This window comes from Megalobrama amblycephala, linkage group LG12 (genome assembly GCF_018812025.1).
Source record: "Megalobrama amblycephala isolate DHTTF-2021 linkage group LG12, ASM1881202v1, whole genome shotgun sequence".
NCBI classification, from domain to species: Eukaryota; Metazoa; Chordata; class Actinopteri; order Cypriniformes; family Xenocyprididae; genus Megalobrama; species Megalobrama amblycephala.
The window spans coordinates 37,028,113-37,045,555 of NC_063055.1; the positions used below are offsets into that span (position 1 = coordinate 37,028,113).

At 36.0% G+C, this 17,443-nt stretch overlaps 1 protein-coding gene across 7 annotated transcripts in view; it reads right to left on the minus strand.

The window, feature by feature from the left end:
• Positions 1–17,443, minus strand: part of cabin1 (calcineurin binding protein 1) — a 127,030-nt gene that overhangs the window by 109,258 nt on the left and 329 nt on the right. For 6 of the 7 annotated variants that reach the window (XM_048210955.1, XM_048210956.1, XM_048210953.1 and 3 more), the window contains exons 2-12: positions 16,545–16,579; positions 16,313–16,408; positions 14,487–14,600; positions 14,221–14,355; positions 13,795–13,975; positions 9,906–10,035; positions 9,658–9,807; positions 7,192–7,604; positions 3,527–3,698; positions 2,920–3,056; positions 2,612–2,829 (exon numbers count right to left, since the gene is read on the minus strand). In XM_048210955.1, coding sequence (XP_048066912.1) covers positions 2,612–2,829; positions 2,920–3,056; positions 3,527–3,698; positions 7,192–7,604; positions 9,658–9,807; positions 9,906–10,035; positions 13,795–13,975; positions 14,221–14,355; positions 14,487–14,600; positions 16,313–16,408; positions 16,545–16,547 — 1,749 coding nt within the window. In that variant the 5' untranslated portion in view covers positions 16,548–16,579. Of the gene's footprint in view, positions 1–2,611; positions 2,830–2,919; positions 3,057–3,526; positions 3,699–7,191; positions 7,605–9,657; positions 9,808–9,905; positions 10,036–13,794; positions 13,976–14,220; positions 14,356–14,486; positions 14,601–16,312; positions 16,409–16,544; positions 16,580–17,174; positions 17,378–17,443 lie in introns of those variants that run through there. The other variant, XM_048210951.1, reaches the window with a different exon arrangement.

The window sequence follows — 17,443 nt, forward strand, 5'->3', positions numbered from 1 at the left end:
CACAAAACAGTGCAATGTAATATTCACAAAGATGGCTAACTGTATATAATCAACAAACTAAATATAAATATATGTGCACACTTGAAAGGGGTTGTCAGACTGTCTGACAGTCTGTTTTAAATATGTAATGGCTGTGGGCCCACCGAGTAATATTCTATGTTAAACCTAAACTAATCTTGACAAACTGTATATCATTTGAAAGCTTAGAATCTCTAGTTTTCATATTTGGTGACTGATTTTTAAAATAAATTTCAGAGGAGCAGTAATTTATCAATTTGCAACAAGCATATTTTCATACTCATAAGGCATGTACAGACCTTTGTTTTGAAATAGCGATGAACATGAAAAATAATTTAAGATTGGTTGAAACATGTTTGTTTTCATGGATCCATACCCCATCGATCTATAACCCACATACATGTTTTTATGTTTATTAGAGGCTGAATTCATATCAAATTCTGCCAAACTTCCCATACTACTTCTATATAGAATGTCTACTTCATAAATTGTGTGAAAATAATGGAAATATATGGTTCAGATCACTCAAACCATATATGGAAATGGAGGCGCCTTTATATGGTCAGTAATGGAGCTTGGTTGTCATCTAGTGAAAAAGTGTGGTACTGCGCCCAAACAAAATCTTACCGAAAGCTCATTTTTTGAGATATCAACCTGAAATTTGGAACACAACTTGTTCAGATTTGTGGCTTTGATTTCCTTGCAGTTTTAGATTAAAACTTGTTTTGTAAAATGTATATTTTATATAAAATATTATATTTGTACATTTTCATAAACTTAAACTTAATCTTTAAAACAAGACCAGCCTTATGTCTATATTCCAAAGCATTCTTGAATTACAACCATTTAAGTTTGGATAGTGCGTTTTCATGTCTAAAAAACAAAATAAGTGGGGGTGACCGTTAACAGGTTAAATGTGTAAAAAATCTATACCATTTATACATTTAAAGGTCCCGTTTTTTGTGGTTTTTTGAAGCTTTGATTGTGTTTATAGTGTGCAATATAACATGTGTTCATGTTTCGTGTGTAAAAAAACACAGTATTTTTCACATAATTTACTTATCTGTATACCGCTGTTTCCACTGTCATAAAAACGGGCTGATGACTTCCTTGTTCTATGAAGTCCCTCCTTCAGAAATACGTAACGAGTTCTGATTGTGCCAGCGGTTCCTGTGTTGTGATTCGACAGCAGCTTAGCGAACCTTGCCCGGAAAGGTCACGTCTCTTACCATAACGTGGAGATGCACGCGCTCAGTGTTATTGTAAACATGTCTTTAATTTTACCCTATCAATTTGAGCCGGAATCAGACCCGGTGATTGGACTGCGGGATGAAAATAACAGCGTTTCGACGACATGGCGACAAACACACTCTACAAACGCAACTCTTGTGTATTCCTGTGGGCGGAGGTTAGTCAAAAAAACTGTTTTAGTGACGTCATTAAAGAAGGAAGTAGAGGGATGTAGTCCAAACTGGCCGTTCGATGTAGGCGACTTCTGTTAAATAAAATATCTCGCTTGGCATTGAACTTTGAGCTTTAAAATTTTACAGATTTTATTTATACTCTAACAACCACATTACACACTAACTAAAGTTTGAAACATGGGATCACGAAGAACGGGACCTTTAAGAGGCAACTTTGTTTTCACACTCTCCAAATTTTTTACACAATGTCAGTTTATGCATTATCGCCAATGCGTGCATTTTCATTTAAACTACCTTTTAGAGCTTGTGAAAGATGCTCGGGTGTCGGGACAGTTGCTGTCACTGTCCATTCGGGAAGTTTATCAGTTGCTCGTGTTTAAAGCCTTGCAGAAATAACAGGAAAGAGAAGCGCACACACACAGAATGCCCCATCGCAGACAGCGCACAAATAGGCCACTGAATTGAATCTTCTTTTACTTATTTTTGTGCTTCAATAGATAAAGGTCTATGAAAGGACTTCATCTTCCTAGAGTTTATTGCTATTTCTAAATCGTGTTGCTTTCTACTGGGTGTCTGTTAAATCACAACACTGGAGCATAGAGCACTATGAATTGTTCTTTACATGCTCACTAACTGAAATTTAAAACTGTTAAAAAGGCTCAAACTTTTGAAAAGATCTAATCCCTTTGAGTTTTAAACTTTCCAACGAGAAGCACAGCGCTGCGACTCCATGTTGCTTTATGCTGTATTGGAGCCTTTTATACTATAATACTTTTGCGCAATGAAAGAATATTAGTCTTGTTCTGTCCTATCTATCATATTTTGTTGCCTCATTAAAAAAGCTGCGTTATAAATTTAAAATAAATGTCTTTTAATTTTATAGTATCTATTTTTAAATAAATATATTTACTTGTTTTTTGGTAGATATTTCACACTGTACATTTTTAGCACAGAAACCTAAAGTACTTTGAGTGTTGTCATGTCCTAAGCTGTCATCAAATTACTGATCTTCTGTGTGACTTGAATTTTTCCTAATGGATGTCCCAATCAGGGTGCAAATCTCCTTTACTTGCTACCAAGTGTCTCAAACGAAACCATGAATATCTTTTAAAGTTGTACATGAACCTCTTGGTCATGACTTGGTCAAATGCAGCGACTGCTCGTCTCACCTTTATGTGCTGGTTGCTGGAATCTCTGAGCAGTGGGTTGGGCAGCCCAGCGCTGTGTTTCCTCCAGCAGGTGAAGAGATCCAGCACCACTCCACCGAGGCCCGCTGGCCACTCCTCCAGAAACATCTGCCCCACCGCCTTCAGAAACCGCATCATCAGCTCCAGGATGCCGCCGTTCTGCATGTTCGCCAGCAAGAACGCATGCACATCCTTGCGCTCTGACGGACCACGAAGAACAGAGAGAAAAATAAAAAAAGATGCAGAAAGAAATAAAACAACGAATAAAACGAAAACATCAGAATCTGTACCTGACTCCATAGAGATGATATACTCAGACGAGTTGGATCCGGAGCCGCGGTTCAACTGGGAATCAGGTTTGACGTCACAATTAGAGTCCATGTTACTGAGACTCTCCTCATCTTCATCATCTTCAAACTTTTTCAGCCTGAAAATAAAGAAGCTCAAGTCAAAACCTTTTGAGTATGTTTTCACTTTCTAAGGACAAGATGAACAGGCTCTTGGAAAGGAGGGTTTTAGAGAGACCTGATCCTTTATCAAGCCATTTTGACCTTACATGCATGTAAACCTATTGTAGGAGACTCCAAAATAAAATTAGAAGCCTAACTGGGGGTGCTTTAAAACAATGGCAATGACAAATAATCAGAAATTGTCTTACTTTAGCTGTATTGACCCTACAGGCAATTAAAGCACATGTATATTTGAAATCTAATTATATACAGCTATGTGGAGCACGATTTTGGTCTAATGAGCTTTCACTGTGGGAGGATTCAACCAATGTGACAAAACAAAAATAGAAAGCACATGTCTGACAAAATGTCTTAAAGCACATTGCTTGATATGGTCACAGCAGGTTAGAGCAAAAAACCCAAAATAGATGATTAGTAAAATGGACACCTAGAGGGGAGGAATTTGATCAGGAGCTCTTGGAAGTCAATCTTCTCTTCTTTCTTGCATTTGGTGTTCCGGACACGTGCAGAGCGTCTCTTTGCTGTCTCTACGTTGTCCTCTACCACACGTTTTCTCTTGGTGCCTTTTTTCATTTTATCACTCAAGGCAGCATCCAGAGCTGTAGGGTGAACAAAAGTGCCATCATCAGTGTCAGTGTTAATACCTGTGTGAAAACTACTGGGGAAAAAAACAAACAAATATAATATATAAATAATTTCTATATATTTTTTAGGGCTTTCACTAATGATTATTTTGGTAATCGAGTAATCGGTTGATTATTTTCACGATTAATTGAGTTTTTATAGTAACAATGAGGCAAATATTATTTGGTTCAAATAAAGTATAAAAAGCAAGTAATCAAATGGTTTTATTAGAATGACACTCTTAAAATACATAATAAAAATAATGTACATTATTATAACTAATGCCTGCAGAGGGCGCCAACGGCCTGTGATTGTTGTTATTACACTTTACAGCAGATCAAATCCTTGTTTAAAGGTACCCTAGAACGTTCTTTCACAAGATGTAATATAAGTCTAAGGTGTCTCCTGAATGTGTCTGTGAAGTTTCAGCTCAAAATACCCCATAGATTTTTTTTAATAAATTTTTTTAACTGCCTATTTTGGGGCATCATTAACTATACACCGATTCAGGCTGCGGCCCCTTTAAATCTCACTCTCCCTGCCCCCCCGAGCTCGCTGGCATGAGCTGGCATATGCAAATATTGGGGGCGTGCATATTAATGATCCCGACTGATACGTAACAGTCGGTGTTATGTTGAGATTCGCCTGTTCTTCAGAGGTCTTTTAAACAAATGAGATTTATATAAGAAGGAGGAAGCAATGGAGTTTGAAACTCAATGTATGTCTTTTCCATGTACTGAACTCTTGTTATTTAACTATGCCAAGGTAAATTCAATTTTTGATTCTAGGGCACCTTTAATATTGGCCAAATGACATTTAATTCAAACGTTAACTTACTCTTTAGTATTTGGCCACTTCTTTATGATAGAAATGCTACAGCCACTATCATTTCTTGAAAAACAATATGTGGACATCAAAACATGCAAATTCAGAGTGCGCATTTAAACATTTATTTTGCAATCGCGATGAACAGTTATCATATTTAGAAACATATTGATGTATTGTGTTGGCATAGGTTTATAACAATTTACCTTACAAATCTGACGAAATGGCGCACATCGCGTTCCCAGATGAAAGTTATAAGCAGCCCAAACTCACAGCATATACAGATATGGAGTTTGAGATGCGCTCCACGCATGTAAATGATAACAGTTCATATGGAGAAGCATTTACTGTGAACAAGCTCTGAGACGCACGTAATGTAAATAATTAAAGCACATATAAATTAAACCTGCAGGGCATATACATTTAATTAATTGAATTGCAGCATTTGTGATTTCACAATAGCACTACACTATATTATGATTTTTAAAGGTGCCCTCGAATCAAAAATTGAATTTTCCTTAGCATAGTTGAATAACAAGAGTTCAGTACATGGAAAAGACATGCACTGAGTTTCAAACCCCATTGTTTCCTCCTTCTTATATAAACCTCATTTGTTTAAAATACATCCGGAGAACAGGCGAATCTCAACATAACACCGACTGTTACGTAACAGTCGGGGACTCCGCCCCCAATATTTGCATATGCTCATTATCCAGGCCAGGCGGAACCGCCCAGCGGAATCATCGGAAGTTCTGCAAGCAGAGTGAAGAAACAAGCCAAGCGAGGATAACAGCGAAAATGGCAGATCATGGAAATAAATGTTATGTTCCAGGCTGTGAAGGGGATGTGAAAACTTTTCATAGTCTTCCTCCAGAAAAAAACTGTCAAAAGGCATGGCTGATGTTTATCTATAACCGGATACCGGAACAATTTAACTCAAAGTTGTTAGTTTGCTCTGCCCATTTCACCACGGACAGCTTTTCTAACCTGGGACAATATCAAGCAGGCTTCGCTCAGCGTTTGACACTGAAGAAAGGGGTAATTCCAACTATATTCCCGCAAGCAGTAAGTAACGTTAGTGCTTTTATCCACATCTTGGCTGTAGAAACTATTTCTGATTAAATGTAAAGTTTCTTAGTGAGCTAACAACATTAACGACCATGTACCCAGTGTTGTCTAGATCTAATGCAAGATGCTAGTACAGTAACAAATAGCAAAGTTTACGTAACTACTATTAACGGTGAGGTTAAAATTTATTACTGTCTTTGTTATATAAATCTATAACATAACCGTAGATACATATGCCAATTCTCTTTTGTCGGATATAATTATAATTTGACCTATATTTAACCAACAACACATTACACCGAAGCTAACTATGTTAGTTTATTTGCTTACAGATAGCTACAGATACTCGATCCTTCTAGCTAACTTTCTACACCGTTCAAACTGAAACGATAGTCATTTGACAAGACATTTAGTCACTTTTTTTCAAATATTTTTATTTTTGAGAACTTGTATGACTTGTATGCGTACACCTGTGGAAAAAGATATTTATAGACGATGTAAGTTTTTGTTACTAATAGCTAAATCGTAATCACACTACGGCAGCTGAGTAGTAAACATGACACTGCTTTTTTGGAATGTCTTCTATGCTTTACTTTGGTTGGCTAAATAAATCAAATTTAAAATCATATCGGTAATGTCAATATATTAGAAACAAATTTTCGTTCGTTGTTTAGAGTTGTTATTGCAAAGTGAAGAAGCTATCATTGTAAAACCATACAGCGACACATTATTACAATTATTTTTTTTTACAATGCTAAAAACAAAGTTGCAAATACTGACGTTATGAGTTATAGTGTAAAGTTAACGCTATATGCTAGTTCCATTGACGTAACAGTTACGTTTTGCAGGTGCATACTGAAAATAAAGACTAACTTACCACTCAGAAACGTCTATGGCCAATCGCAACAAAATTGGTTGTTCCTCTACATCTGCATCTTCGTCAGAAACAGGCTCAAACATATAAGGTTGAATACCAAAACTCTCCATCGTTCACGCCGTACAGTACAGATTTGTTCGCTATCAGTGTGAGCTACTGGAAGGAGCCGAACAGTGAAACAGCCAATCAGAGCGGAGCACCATATTACTATTCATGAGCCTTCCAAATAAGGCAAAAACAGACCTTTTCATTCTAGGGGCTATTTGTGGGGTTATAAATGGAGCTGTAAAACCATATCTGGACAATTTTCGGCCATAAAAAAGCCACATACCCTCTATGTAGATATCAGGGAACAATTTAAAATGTTTTTTCAAATCACTCAAGGGCACCTTTAAATGGGTTTAATATATCACACAGCCTTAAAAAAACTCTAATAATGCGTTTCATGGATTCTTGTCCGTGGAATGTGCCACTTCCGGTATTTTGCCGGTTATTCGACACGGGTAAATTGCAATCGAGGATTTTTTAAAATTGAGTACAAATTTAATTGAGAAACTCTAACAGCCCTAATATTTTTTAAGGCACTTTTGATATTTTTGTGATGGGAATCTTCACATCGTTAATCTCTGTTCTGTACCTCACATTACAGGTGAGAGACTGCATATATGTTCATGCGTCATGTACACATTCAAACTGACCAGCAGTAGTAACCGTGGTGACGGCAGCATCCTCAGCTCCATTAGCAGCAGTAGTGGTGACTGTGGTTGTGCTGATCTCAATGATGTTCTGGCTCTGCGGTACTCCTCCAGGAGCGATGGGCTCGGCCTGCGGCTGGACAAGCAGCTCGGTGGATGGGGGCAGACTGGAGCTTGGGCTGCTGGGACCAGGAGGAGGGGCAGGGGGGTCCTGAGGTACACTGACATTCATGGGAGGCTGAGGAGGGTCTGAAGCAACAGTGGCGGGCGCTGGAGTGCTGGTGGGCATTTGCAGGAGGCAGTCCGGGTCACGGTACATTGACAAATCGATTCGGCGGCCAAAGTCAGGCCGTGGGACCAGGCAAGCGTTCTGGTGTTTGTACATGGCCAAGAAACTCTCGCCCACACTTTTCCACCTATAGAGGTAAGAATACATCACACACAAATATAAAAAATACTATGGATGTCAATGTCAACATTCTTCAAAATATTTTCTTTTCAGTTTAACAGAAGAAAGAAACTCATACAAGTTTGGAACAACATGAGCGCAAGTAAAAGAGGACAGAATTTTTATTTTTGGGTGAACTATCCCTTTAATAAAATAAAATAAAATAAAATAATGCATTTTGAGCTTTAACTAGGGGTGGGTGATATAATCACAGGAATAAAATACATTTTACATTATATTCAAATAGAAAACAGTTATTTTTAAATTCTAATAATATTTGACAATATTACTGTTTTTACTATATTTTAATCAAATAAATGCAGCTTTTGTGGTGGTGAGCATAAAGTTTTTATTTTAAAATGCTTTCTGTTTACCAAAAGTTGTTCAACCTATAAACATAGGTATCTACAGGAACAATATGCATCACATGACTAAACGTGTCATTGTTTTCAAATACCCCAGTTTTCACAGTCCACACTACAACACAAAAACTGCGTTTTTAAAATGTATTCACTTGGGAGATTGTCTTAAAAAAAAAAAATCTCAGTTTTCCAGGATCTGCATTAGTGTAGATATAGCCTAAGAGACTTATTTTAAAAAATATTTTTTAAAATCTTACCAAACACAAACTTTTGAAAGGTAGTGTACAGGCAGAAATCTGTAAACTTGTATAAATATATGTGTATTAAAGAAAAATCAGAAAAATAAATACAGAAAAGTTGCCATTTCTTTTTTACATCTTTTTTTACAGCCTTTTTGCCTTTTAATTTTCAACAATCACAGTCAAGTATCTCAGCTGTTAAAATGCAACATCAAATCATCAATTGTTTTTTATTAGGGGTTCAAGCGCATAACGCTGAAACCCTGTTGTTATTGTTAGGATTTTCAATGATCAACATTCTGCCATAAAAGTAATCAGGCAGTAAGTCGTAAATACTTAAAACTTTGAGGCAACGTCACCAAGGCTCGCCCTGATCGGCCTGACGATGGCGCTACAGCGATCAAAAGTATGAAAACGCTCATAACTCCTAAACCGTTTGTCACTTGAGTCTGCAACATCACTGGAATCCTTGACCGAAACGTCATAAACATGTGGCTGTGGCCACTTTTACTAAAATGGCTATAACTCTTAAGGGAATGAGATAATTACACCAAACTCAGTACATCCAAGTTCAGTCTGTGGCCACATGAAAAAGGACGCAGCGGCTGGCCACTTGGTGGCACTATAAAATAAAATTATTAAAAAAACATTAAAATGGCTACAGCTACACAACATTCAATCCGAATGACTTAGAAATTAGAATGCAGTGTCTTGGTCCAAGTATCTCGAAAAACACGGCTGCCATCGGCCAATGAATTTTGAGCACCTATTAGATCAGGTTAACGGAGGCCTATCGAAACAAAACTCGCTTGTCCTGTTTGACTCGATAAAACTACTGCAGTAGAATTCTCTGGACTCTCTACTAGGTCAATAATTATCAAGAAAATATTGAACTTTAGCATTTGGATAGCTATAACAGTTTCATTTAGAAAATGGGAATGGCCAAATGCTCGCAAAAGCCCATAACTCCTAAACAATAACATATGTGAGCATATGTGGCTTACAATTCTAAACAAGCATGCAAACTTTTATGGAGATAGGGCCATAGGTGGCGCTATAACTTTCAAAAACACAATATTTTTAGGGCAAATAACCTGTTTTTTTTTTCGTCTCTGATTTAGGCATTTACAGGCTTGCTATATAATATGTAATATCTTACAATTGCGCTTCAAGGCCTTAAAGCACTTGAACCCTGATAACTGCTGCTCAAAACTATATTTAATTTTATATTTGACACCCAAGAAGTCCATAGACATAAATAAATTACATAAATGGTATTAAATGTTATTTGAACGTTTGGATAATTCATAGTTTTATTATGCATAAAAAAAGTTACTCAATTAACCCATGATATTCCTTCAAACAAACTGTAAGATGAATTCCAGCAGCAGTCTGTGGATTAACAGTGGCCTGGACTCACGTGAAGTATTTGATAGGCTGAACCAGTTGCAGGTCAGCTACCGGGTGCCGTGTGAGTTTAGCCTGTCTCTGTCTCCTCAGTTCCAGCGCTTCCTCTACAATGCTGTGGGCTTCATCTTCATCTACATCCACATACTGCACCGACACATCACTGCAGCCAAAAAACACACAGACACATACAAACTCAAAAAAGTTTCTTCTTCAACAGGACAAATGTTGGATGCCACATTACTAGCAAAAGGTGCATACAGTTTGGAGAACATCTTCATAGAGTCTCGTCTGAGGCAGGGCTGCTCTTCAAAGATCTTCTCTTTGAGCACTCGCCCCTTACTGTAGCCTGTGTCCTTCTCCAGAGCCTTACAGATGTAGTACAAACAACCTGCGGGAGAAACAGACAAGAACATAACGCTGTGACTACAGAGAAGATGATGAAAGTAGCTAGTGGCAGGAAATCAAGGTAAAGACAACATGAAACAGCATTCACAACAGTAACCGCATACTTGTTCACTGGCCTTGGCACCAGAAGTATTTTTCCAATTAACATATATTACGGCTACATGATATTGGGGGGAAAAAACAACATTGCAATATTTTGTGTTACTGCTGTATATACTGCGATATAAAAACATTTCAAGCTAACACTTTAGTTTAGGGTCCAGTTCTCACTATTAACTAGTTTTATATTAGCATGCATATTACTAGGATATTGGTTGTTTATTAGTACTTATAAAGCACATATTAATGCCTTATTCTGCATAATCATATTTTACATCTCTTAATCCCTTAATCCAATACCTAAACTCAACAACTATCTTACTAACTATTATAAGCAGTAAATTAGGAGTTTATTGAGGGAAAAGTCAATTTTAGTCTATTTTAAAGGTGCCCTAGAAATATAAGTCTAAGGTGTCCCCTGAATGTGTCTGTGAAGTTTCAGCTCAAAATACCCCATAGATTTTTTTTTAATAAATTTTTTTTAACTGCCTATTTTTGGGGCATCATTAAATATGAGCCGATTTATGCTGTGCAGCCCCTTTAAATCTCGTGCTCTCCGCCCACGGAGCTCGCGCTTGCCTTAAACAGCATAAACAAAGTTCACACAGCTAATATAACCCTCAAATGGATCTTTACAAAGTGTTCGTCATGTATGAGGCATGCATGCGTCGGATTATGTGAGTATTGTATACTGTTATATTGTTTACATTTGATTTTGAATGAATTTGAGGTTGTGCTCCGTGGCTAACGGCTAATGCTACACTGTTGGAGAGATTTATAAAGAATGAAGTTGTGTTCATGAATTATACAGACTGCAAGTGTTTAAAAATGAAAATAGCGACGACTCTTGTCTCTGTGAATACAGTAAGAAACGATGGTAACTTTAACCACATTTAACAGTACATTAGCAACATGCTAACAAAACATTTAGAAAGACAATTTACAAATATCACTAAAAATATCATGTTATCATGGATCATGTCAGTTATTATCGCTCCATCTGCCATTTTTCGATATTGTTCGACTTGCTTACCTAGTCTGATGATTCAGCTGTGCACAGATCCAGACGTTAATACTGGCTGCCCTTGTGTAATGCCTTGAACATGGGCTGGCATATGCAAATATTGGGGCGTACATATTAATGATCCCGACTGTTACATAACAGTCGGTGTTATGTTGAGATTCGCCTGTTCTTCGGAGGTCTTTTAAATAAATGAGATTTATATAAGAAGGAGGAAACAATGGAGTTTGAGACTCACTGTATGTCTTTTCCATGTACTGAACTCTTGTTATTCAACTATGCCAAGATAAATTCAATTTTTCATTCGAGGGCACCTTTAAAAGAATTAATAATTCTAAAATGATGATTATGTAGAGGAGTGAATCTTCATTAAAAAATAATAATAATAATAAGTTTGAGTGAGAACCATCATTTTAGGGTGCAACGATTTGGGAAAGGCTTGGGAAATGTGTGTGTTCACACCTGAATACACTCTTTACTAAAATCTCTTTCAGTAACCATAAAGTCAACAGAGATTACAAAAAACTCTTCAAACTTGAGTTATCATAGGACAGATTCCCAATGTTTTTGACCCATTCAAATGTAACTTTAAAATAACAAATGACTATTATAATGATTTTTGTGAAAAATACACAGTATGGAGAATGGATGGATGGATCAAACAAAAAATTTTAAACAAAATAAGAAATATATTACCATTATAATAATACTATTGTTCTGTAAAATAAAAACTTTTTCAAAGCGTTTTTAATAAAAAAATAAATTTTATTAAAAAGTTTTAAAAGATATAAAATAATAATAATGTCTTAGTACAAATGCAACATTACAATAATAACATTTACGTCTTAATTTTTCAAGCTTTCTTTGGTGGAAAACTGCATAAAGTATATATTTGTTTTCATACTTCAATCAATGACTCGTGTGTATATATAGACATTTAGTTAACTGTAAAATGAAGATGAAATCACACAGACTTATGCCTTGTAGAGAAGCATATACCATCACTTGATCATCTTGGAGCTCATGGCAGGTGTGTATTAAAAGATTTATACATTATCTTTCATAATCAAGGTCTTTATGGACAAAACATTAAAGGAATAGTCCACTTTTAAATAAACTTTTCCTGATAATTTACTCACCCCCACGTCATCCAAGATGTCCATGTCTTTCTTTCTTCAGTCGAAAAGAAATTAAAGTTTTTGATGAAAACATTCCAGGATTTTTCTCCTTATAGTAGACTTGAATGGGCACCAAACGATTGAAGGTCCAAATTAGTTTCACTGCAGCTTCAAATTGTTCAACACGGATGAGAAATAAGGGTCTTATCTAGTGAAACCAGTGCTCATTCTCTGAAAAAAAAATGAAAATTATGTAAGTTTTAACCTTAAATGCTCATCCTGAACTAGCTCTCTTCTTCTTCTCCTCTATTAGAATTCCAGCAGTGTAGACACTGCTAAGTGTATTACTGCCCTCCACAGGCCAAAGTTTGAACTAATTATTATATACTATTGAACTAGCATATTGCATATAAACATTAGTTAAAACTTTGGCCTGTGGAGGGCAGTATTACGCTTAGCAGCGTCTATACTGCTGGAATTCAAATAGAGAAGAAGAAGAAGAAGAAGAAGAAGAGAGCTAGTTCAAGATGAGCATTTCTGGTTAAAACTTATATAATTTTCAATTTTTTTCAGAAAATGAGCGATGGTTTCACTAGATAAGACCCTTATTTCTCATCTGGGATCGTGTAGAACAATTTGAAGCTGCAGTGAAACTAATTATGACCTTCAACCGTTTGGTGCCCATTAAAGTCTACTATAAGGAGAAAAATCCTGGAATGTTTTCATCAAAAACCTTAATTTCTTTTTGACTGAAGAAAGAAAGACATGGACATCTTGGATGACGTGGGGGTGAGTAAATTATCAGGAAAAGTTTATTTAAAAGTGAACTAATCCTTTAATTGGATTTTTATTTCCAGAACTGGACTTTACTGAATACTTAGCAGGAAATAAGTTATTATTATAATGAATTATGTATTATAGTTAGGGCTGCACGATATATCGCATGCGATTGTCACGCGCATTTCGTCAGTAAAGCCGGTTCCCTGATTACCGCTAAATCGCCATCACCTGCTTTCAAATGGAGCGCCATTTAATAGACAGAGCCGTAGATCGCGTTCATTATCGAAGATATTGCGTGGCTTTTCAGTGATCTACGGCTCTGTCTATTAAATGCCGCAACATTTGAAAGCAGGTGATGGCGATTTAGCAGTAATCAGGGAACCGGCTTTACTGACGAAATGCGCGTGACAATCGCATGCGATATATCGTGCAGCCCTAATTATAGTGTATTATTTTTCCCTCGCTTATATGGCCTTGGTATATAAACAGAAAAGTCCTTTCAGAGATAGAGAAGTTATTATATTTTGATTTAAAAAAATAAATAAATTAGCACTGATGAATCATGCAGTCCATTTTTATTTCTTTTTTTTTTTTCAAAGCTGATGAATAGCTGTGATCTGATTCTAGAAGATCTAGGTTTCTAAAATCAAAACTGCAAAAGTTCGAACAGTGAGGATGTGAATGATGTGCTCTGGTTGTGTGTTGCACATGTTTGTGGACTCACAGCTGTAGTCACTGAGAGCGTAGAGGACTGTGATGAGACTGTCCAGGCAGGGCCAGTGGTCCGGGTTACAGCGTAAGCCCACCTCAAAGGCATGACGGGCCAAAGGCATGCTGGCCTTCCTCAAGGCCAACTTTCCCATTTTAAACCACATATTCACATCTGTGGAGTCCAGCATGACAGCCTGCAAAACAATCAGACACAACCATGTGACTGCCCGTTCACTGGATCTTTCTGTTACACTGGAGGAGTTACTGCCATGTTAACATCAAATGTACACTATCATTCGGTGAGATTTTTTTTACGCTTCTGAAAGAAGTCTCTTCTGTCCAACTTTTGAACAGCAGTGTAGTTCTAGTAAACCGCTAAATACGCATGTGGGATGAATTATGCACCTTAAACTGAGGGATTTGTTGAAAATTTATTTACTTGTACATAGAAGTCCATGGCAGTGTCTAGATCATCTCTGAGCACAGCAAGACTGGCCAGGTTTTTATAGGTGGAGTACTTCAACATCAGCCCAGGATGCTTCAGTCCCACTTTCTCATCTTCAGATGCCACTGCCTGGTGCAAGAAAACAAACAAGTCAACAAAATCTGGTCACAAACTGGCTTTGCAAAATAAAAAACACTGGTGTCCAGAGCAAACTAAATGAAAAGATACTCTGGATCTCATCTGGATGATGCATGCTGTACCTCCTTGAGCAGTGGGGTCTTGAGGAGCTCATGGTAGGCTTTGGCAGACTCGTCAATCTTGTCATGTTTCTGCAGATCAAGAGCTTTATGATACAGTGCAAACGCTTCCGCCTCCTGCAACACAAATGAGAAGGAAATGGTTACAAAAATTGTATTTTTTCTTAACCCTATAAAGCCTGCTGTATTATACTTGATACTAAATTTCTAAAGCATATAAATTATCAGCATAATCAGAACTTTGCTGAAAACATGTTTTACATAATCTATTACATGACTTTTGTACTGTTTTAGCAAGTAAAATTTCTTTTAGTGCAATTGTAAAAACGTCCACCTTCAACTCGTGGTTCACGTATCTTTGTGCTGTGAAATCTTTACTGACTTTAAGAAAACATAAGAATAACTTTGATATTGTTAGTAATATTTCAAGATGAACACATACTGGACTGAAGCAACTTAGGCTTACTCGATTATCCAGACATAATTGTTTAGAAAAATCATGTTCAAATGTGAGTATCAAATATGATAATCAGGCTTTTGAGGAACGTTTATTTGTTCATCTCGCAGTCATCATTGTTTTGCATTATATGTTTTAAAACTACAGAGTTTTGATTAGGGTTGCAAAGGGGCGGAAATTTTCCACGGGAACTTAACCTGGGGAATTTTGGAAATATTCTAATTTGGAAACTTAACAGGAATTTATGATAACTTATGGGAATTAATTGGAAATTTTGGGAAATTTATATAAATTTAGAATATTTATATAAAATGTATCATATAAAAACAAATATAAACATTTTGTTTGGTCATAACATGAAATAACAGTTATTTTATTATAGTATATATAGTTATTCAATTATTTTTCGCATGCAATTAATTCTAATTTAGTAAATATGTAAAATAAATATATTTTTTATTGCAGCAATTGTTGTGTGTTATTTATTTCAGTGTCACATGATCCTTCAGAAATCATTCTAATATGCTGATTTGATACTCAGTTATTATCAATGTTGGAAACAGTTAAAAGAACAGAATTTATTCAAATTAGAAATATTTTCTAAAAATATCACTTTAATATCACTTTTTATCATCCCTGCTGAATAAAAGTATTAATTTCTTTCAAAAAAAGAACGAAAAAAAATGACTGACCCCAAAATTTTGAACGGTAGTATATATTGTTACAAAAGATTTCTATTTTAAATAAATGCTGTTCTTTAAATTTTTATTCATCAAAGAATCCTGAATAAAGTATCACAAGTTATAAAAAATATTAAGCAGCATAACTGTTTCCAACATTGATAATTGAGCATCAATCATCATATTAGAATGATTTCTGAAGGATCATGTGACACTAAAGACTGGAGTAATGATGCTGAAACTATTATTTAAGTACCCTGTTATAGGCTAACCTGCAATTTTGCAAATTCCCTGTTTATTCACGTTAATTCCCATATTTTCCCATGGAAAGTTTCCAGCTTTGAAAATTCCTGGAATTTTGCAACCCTAGTTTTGATCATAAAACTAATCATTTAATTATCTAACTAAGGCATATTATTGGCAGATATAGAGTGACGACTGATATTTATATGCATTTATGTTAGTATCTGCTATACTTTTATAAAGATCTCATTGATTTACATTATAAGCATTAAAACTTCATCTTCATTTTTGGCCATATAAATATCAACATCTGCAACAAAAAGCATCTTTTTCCTCTGAATAAAATTGAGGTGTTTTTTTTTTTCCACCTTGAGTCTGAGCTCTATATTGTCACTCTACCAGACTACATGAGCCATAACTTGATGAACTTTTGAAAGCATGTGACTCACCTGGGCTTCCTTTGTTTGACTTGGCTTAGTGCTTCTGAAGGAGTCTTCATGTTCATCCGCAGCCTGAGACGCCGCATTCAGAGCAGCTATCCGGATCTGTGATCGGCAGAAGATACACGAACGCAGTGAACAACATGAACGACTCTACAGCATGACAGCAGCAGGTCAAATAGTCATCTGAGGTAGTTTAAATCAATATAATAAAAAGCATTAAACATTTAGAGTGACTTACCATGTTTCTGATTTATTAAGGATCATTCACTGCATCTGTTGGGGTGCAACATTTTAAAAAACAACAATGAAATTAAAAGTGGACTACATATTATTACACGGCTACTAAAATTCATTTGAATCACTTTAATATTAATATCTCACTTTTTTCACATAATATAAAAAAAAAAAAAATACTTGACCACAGAATGCCAATCAGAATCTATTACAGAAAGACATGTAATAAATGATTATACTACACGCTATACTAAACTAACAAGTGTGTATGTGTCCAATTCAGAAAACTGGCATTTTATACAAAGATTTTTAGTAGAAGCATAAGATCTGCTGCACATGCTGATGGACTGGAGACAATCTATATAACTTTATGTGATTGTGGATGTAACTTCAGAAAATGTACAGAGTACAAATAGAATATGACTAATTTTATAAATTGTGTGACTGTAAAAGTAGCCATATTTGCACCATAAACAAGATTATATTTACCCCTCATGCAAGTATAGCATCTACAACCGTTAATACTCGTCTTGTATACTATACTTGTCTTAAATTGCCTTTTCACTTCATGCCTTTAGTACAGGGTGTTTTTGCCCCCAACAATGAGACAAGATAACCCCCCTATAAGACTTACAATGCTGTACTGTAACAACCACACTGATCACTGTTTCCATTTCTCCAGACAGTATGTTGTTGTACATGCTAAACTCTCAATAACATGCCAACAAACGCTCATTGTTCTTGAGGGGGCATCTTTTCCCTGCTTTTACACACACACATTGTATGATATTTCGTTGTTAGCTTGATAAACAAACAGAGGAACCTTAAGTTAATCGTTCACAAGCTTCGTAAACATCAGTAAACGGCGGTGTTGAATACATTGTTTGGGTTATTGTTATCACC